This window comes from Propithecus coquereli, unplaced genomic scaffold (genome assembly GCF_000956105.1).
Source record: "Propithecus coquereli isolate 6110/MARCELLA unplaced genomic scaffold, Pcoq_1.0 Scaffold329, whole genome shotgun sequence".
Lineage (NCBI taxonomy): Eukaryota > Metazoa > Chordata > Mammalia > Primates > Indriidae > Propithecus > Propithecus coquereli.
The window spans coordinates 2,111,946-2,116,138 of NW_012148941.1; the positions used below are offsets into that span (position 1 = coordinate 2,111,946).

At 38.7% G+C, this 4,193-nt stretch overlaps 1 protein-coding gene across 2 annotated transcripts in view; it reads left to right on the plus strand.

Annotated features, from left to right (window-relative positions):
* NHSL1 (NHS-like 1) overlaps positions 1–4,193 on the plus strand; it is a 132,574-nt gene that overhangs the window by 111,248 nt on the left and 17,133 nt on the right. Inside the window, exon 5 of one of the 2 annotated variants that reach the window (XM_012650493.1) lies at positions 2,281–2,412. The exons of the other annotated variant lie outside the window; for it this stretch is intronic. Coding sequence (XP_012505947.1) covers positions 2,281–2,412 — 132 coding nt within the window. The remainder of the gene's footprint in view (positions 1–2,280; positions 2,413–4,193) is intronic. 2 annotated transcript variants of the gene reach the window in all.

Consider the following 4,193-nt stretch of genomic DNA (forward strand, 5'->3'; position numbering starts at 1 on the left):
GTGATGAACTGACACAGGATACACAGCTTCCTGCTCTGTGAATTATATATTTCTAAAGTCCTAGGAGATTTTTAAGGTAAAAATGTATCACTCTTCCTGTAGGGAATTGTCATGTGCTCATTAATTAGGGTGAACATTGAACCTCTAGTTTGATTTTTTTTAGTAAGGCTCAACAGGAAAAAAATGCTAATAAATATAATATTTCAAACCCAGAGTGCAACCCACCAGGCATAGAGGTGGAACATTAGCACAGTGAAAATTGATTTAATCCCATTAGTTATAATCCTGTGGGCACTTGGCAAGTTATAAGAGGTGAGGAGGAAAACAACATTTAAGTTAAAATGTACATATAAGTGTATTCTGTAATCTGCCATGTGGGATAACAGCTCTTCCACATGGATGATAAATATAGTACGTAAACAAATGATTTTTATAAACTGGCTTTACACTGATGTTTGAGTTACCCAAGTTTATTTCTAAATAATAACCATGACTAATACCATTTTTCAGTGAAAGGGAGGGATTCAATTCAACACATACTTATTGAATAGCTACTTTGTGCCAAGCATTAGCCGAGTGCCATAGGGGAAGCTAAAGTACATGCATCATAGTCCCTACCCTCAAAAAATGTATAATCCAGTAGAGGAGACAGTCTTTTTAGGTCACCATGCAAGATGAAGAGTTTGGTGCCTTTAATATATGGGGTATGACTTAGATGTTCATCCTCATCATATGGCTTATTTCTTAATTTTCGTGGAGCTTGGGTGGTTTTATCTTTTGTTTTTGTCTGAGAAGCAAAACTGCAACTTTCTATTAATGTTTTATCTATTCTTCTTTTTCTTTTTTTTTGTTTTGAGACAGGGTCTTGCTATATTGTCCAGGCTGGTCTTGAACTCCTGGGCTCAAGCAATCCTCTCACCTCAGCCTCCCAAGTAGCTGGGATTACAGGCGCATGCTGTTTTTTCCATCAATGTCTTGCTACAAGGAAGTTTTTTTCCTCTGCTGTAGGGAACCAGTGAACCACTGGAGTCATGGCTTGCGCCTTACAAGCATTTATGCTATTGCACATAGTGACCCATTTTTCACAGCCATGGTACCTTCTGATATTTCAGGGTCTTCTCTCAATCATTTCTATTTTTCCTCATTAGCAACAGAGTTGCAAGCATTTGTTAAATTTGCAAGCACTGACTTAAGTTGGTTCCTCAGTAGATGAAATGTGTTTTGATCATTCACATTTTTGTCCTCTGTTCTGGTTAAAATTCATGATTTAGTCTTATCAAAATAGAAGTTACATACCCACTTTGAATCTGTGTCAATATTGCTAAAAAGAGTGAATGTTTTTATGTTCTTCTTATGCATAAAATGATGGAAGTTTGTAATTTGTGTGTGTGTGTATGTATGTATGTATTTTTAAAATCACTTTTTGAGGAGAATAACCATTCAAAAAGGTCAGTGCTGTAAAACTTTCTTTAATTAAACTGTCAAGTAATTTAAAGCAGATTCATCGATAACTGATACCCTTACACACTCTATTATTTTATTGTTTCTTGTGGTGTATTAATCACATAAGCTTACACTCTAGAAGGAAAAAAAGTCCCATGGATGTGGCATTCCAGGTTTGATTGCAACATCACCTGAAATGCCTGCATTAAGATCGACTTTAAAAAGCAATTATGAAACAGAGAGAAGCAGTTCAGCTTTAACAACAGCAGTGCTACTGGGTGTCGTTGTGGCAAAAGTGCTTTATCATTATAAGGCGTTTCATTTTTCTCTATAGTTGTCAGACTCTTTGATTGAAGAAAAAGTTCTCCATTCGACTTGATTAAGTTACTTGTTTCGTCGCCCAAGACAAGACGTTTTGTTTGTCTGTGGGGGATGATCAGATAAATAAAATATATTCATTGCCATCACCACATACATGCTGATGTAGAGTGGTTTTGGTGACCAGAGGATATATGTGAAACACTTCCAAAATGATCCATTTTTTAAATAACACAATCCCTTTTCCAGTGCGTTATTAACAAACTCGCATGTGCTGCTCCAGCTCATTTGACGATGGGAGCAAGGTGCTTGCTTTGGAAGGACACACAAATTGGAAGACAGCCTTATGATGATAATGTGCTTTTCTTCCTTTTTTGCCCTTCAGCATTCATCATCATATGACTAGCTAACATCATTATTAATCCCTTCTTATCATTTTACAAGCTTCTGGAAGAAAGTGCATGGTGTCAGCTTGCTTGAAAATAACATTGCTTTGCTTGTTCTACTACTCTGCATTAGGGGAGAATTTCGATCGCCAGGCCAGCCTTCGGCGGTCTCTAATTTACACAGACACTCTGGTAAGACGACCGAAGAAAGTCAAAAGGAGAAAGACTATTACAGGAGTCCCTGACAACATTCAGAAGGAGCTAGGTATGGCTCATCAGAACTGTGTTCTCTTGCCCCTGAGTGCTGCTCAGCATTACTACGCTAACCTCATTCGTGATGCTTGTACAATCGATGCATTCTGATAGCAGCTGGTGCCCCAAAGGGCCAGCTTCTTTCCTGAATGGGGCATTAGGTACAAATATTAACATCCCATGTAGACACGGTTTACTGGATTTGGGGGAGAGAAGGTACAGGGAGAAGAGCTTGTATGAAAACTATTAACTAGGATGATAGAAATCAATCCTTACATCATCATCTCTATGTACCTTGAACATGGGTTATTTCTGCAATTAAATTTACTTTTCATTTAGATCTTAAGTTTTCGTGAAACTGAAAACTCATTCTAGGACTTCAAATGATGAATATGGACTTCACTGGTTACCCTGACAATACTGGTGGTATTTTGTCATCAGAAACAGCAGACCGGGATTGTTAGTAAATGTCAATATGATAGAAAATAGTCATTTACGTTGGATAATGCCTTCATTCCTTTCAATGAAACCGTTTCATAGCTTTCTTTATTTATATTTTCAACCTGTGATAAAAACAGGAAATAGAAAAAAATTTTGGCCGATGGAAAGGGTTGTTTAGTTCATTATTCGCCTATCCATTTTGTTTCTGCTCTTCTTTATATGTGTGGGGTAATCCTTTCGTTTTCCTCTTTCTATATTAACTTCCTCTCCCTGTTTTTTATGGGGCCCAGCAGGAATGTCTGCAGAGCAGCATAGCCTAGCTCCTGGGTCAGGAGTAGCACTGGTGCCAGGCTGCTTGGAGTTGCACCCTAACCCTGCCACTCACCCTGGGTGACCTTGGTTACTTCACCTCTCTGAGTCGACTTCCTCACTCGACAAATGGGGGGTTGGTGATATTAGTAGAACCTACTTCATAGGATTGTTTAAGAACTAAATCAATTTATACAAGTGAAGCATTTAGTATTTGCCAGTACTATAATCGTATTAATAATATTAATAGCTTCTGTGGTCGTTATTATAGGGAACTTATTACCACCTATGTTGAAATTTGCCTCTTCCTCCTTGGCCATCCTATGGACTTATTTCCTAATAGTTACTTTCAGCTGATATTTTTATTTACCTTTATTTACTATCAAAGGTTATACTTTAGAAACTCAGCGTCATTACTTCTGAAATTGCCTATTAGTCTTTTAGTAAAAATGAGTTTATCTTAGCAATAGTAATATATCTGTTACAGCACCTGGAGATAGTATTTCAGCTTCTGAGTGCTACAGACATTGGACTTATGTACTTTTCTCCCCAACAGCCCTGCTTGAATGCCTTGTATTAGGGAGGGCAGACTCACTCTTCTTTCCCTGGCATTTTCTCTTTTACTGCCATCCAATCCTACAGTATATGTGCTCTGCCTTCTAGACTGTAGCAGCCACTGGACAAGAGGAGCAGGGCTCTGCCTCTGCTCTGGGTAGCTCCAATGACCTGGGTGGTATACAGGTGCTTGTCTCATTGCATAACGGAAGGGTTCATTAGAAGCAAAGGCAAGATTGCAACTGCCCTGTGGGATTTGTGGTCTGTCTGGTTCATGGCCCACACACATACTGCTGCTTTTCATGGGCCGGTTCTCCAGTTACTACCCCAGGCCTCCAGGCACCATCCCTCAACCTACATCTTACTGACACACAGTGCTTTCTCCCTCTCCTCTCTACTTGTCTGTGTCTTATTCTTTCAGACTCTTTCTTTTTTAATTCTTGAGGTGACAGCTACCTAATTTAAGAAATTATCTGTACTCACATGTTC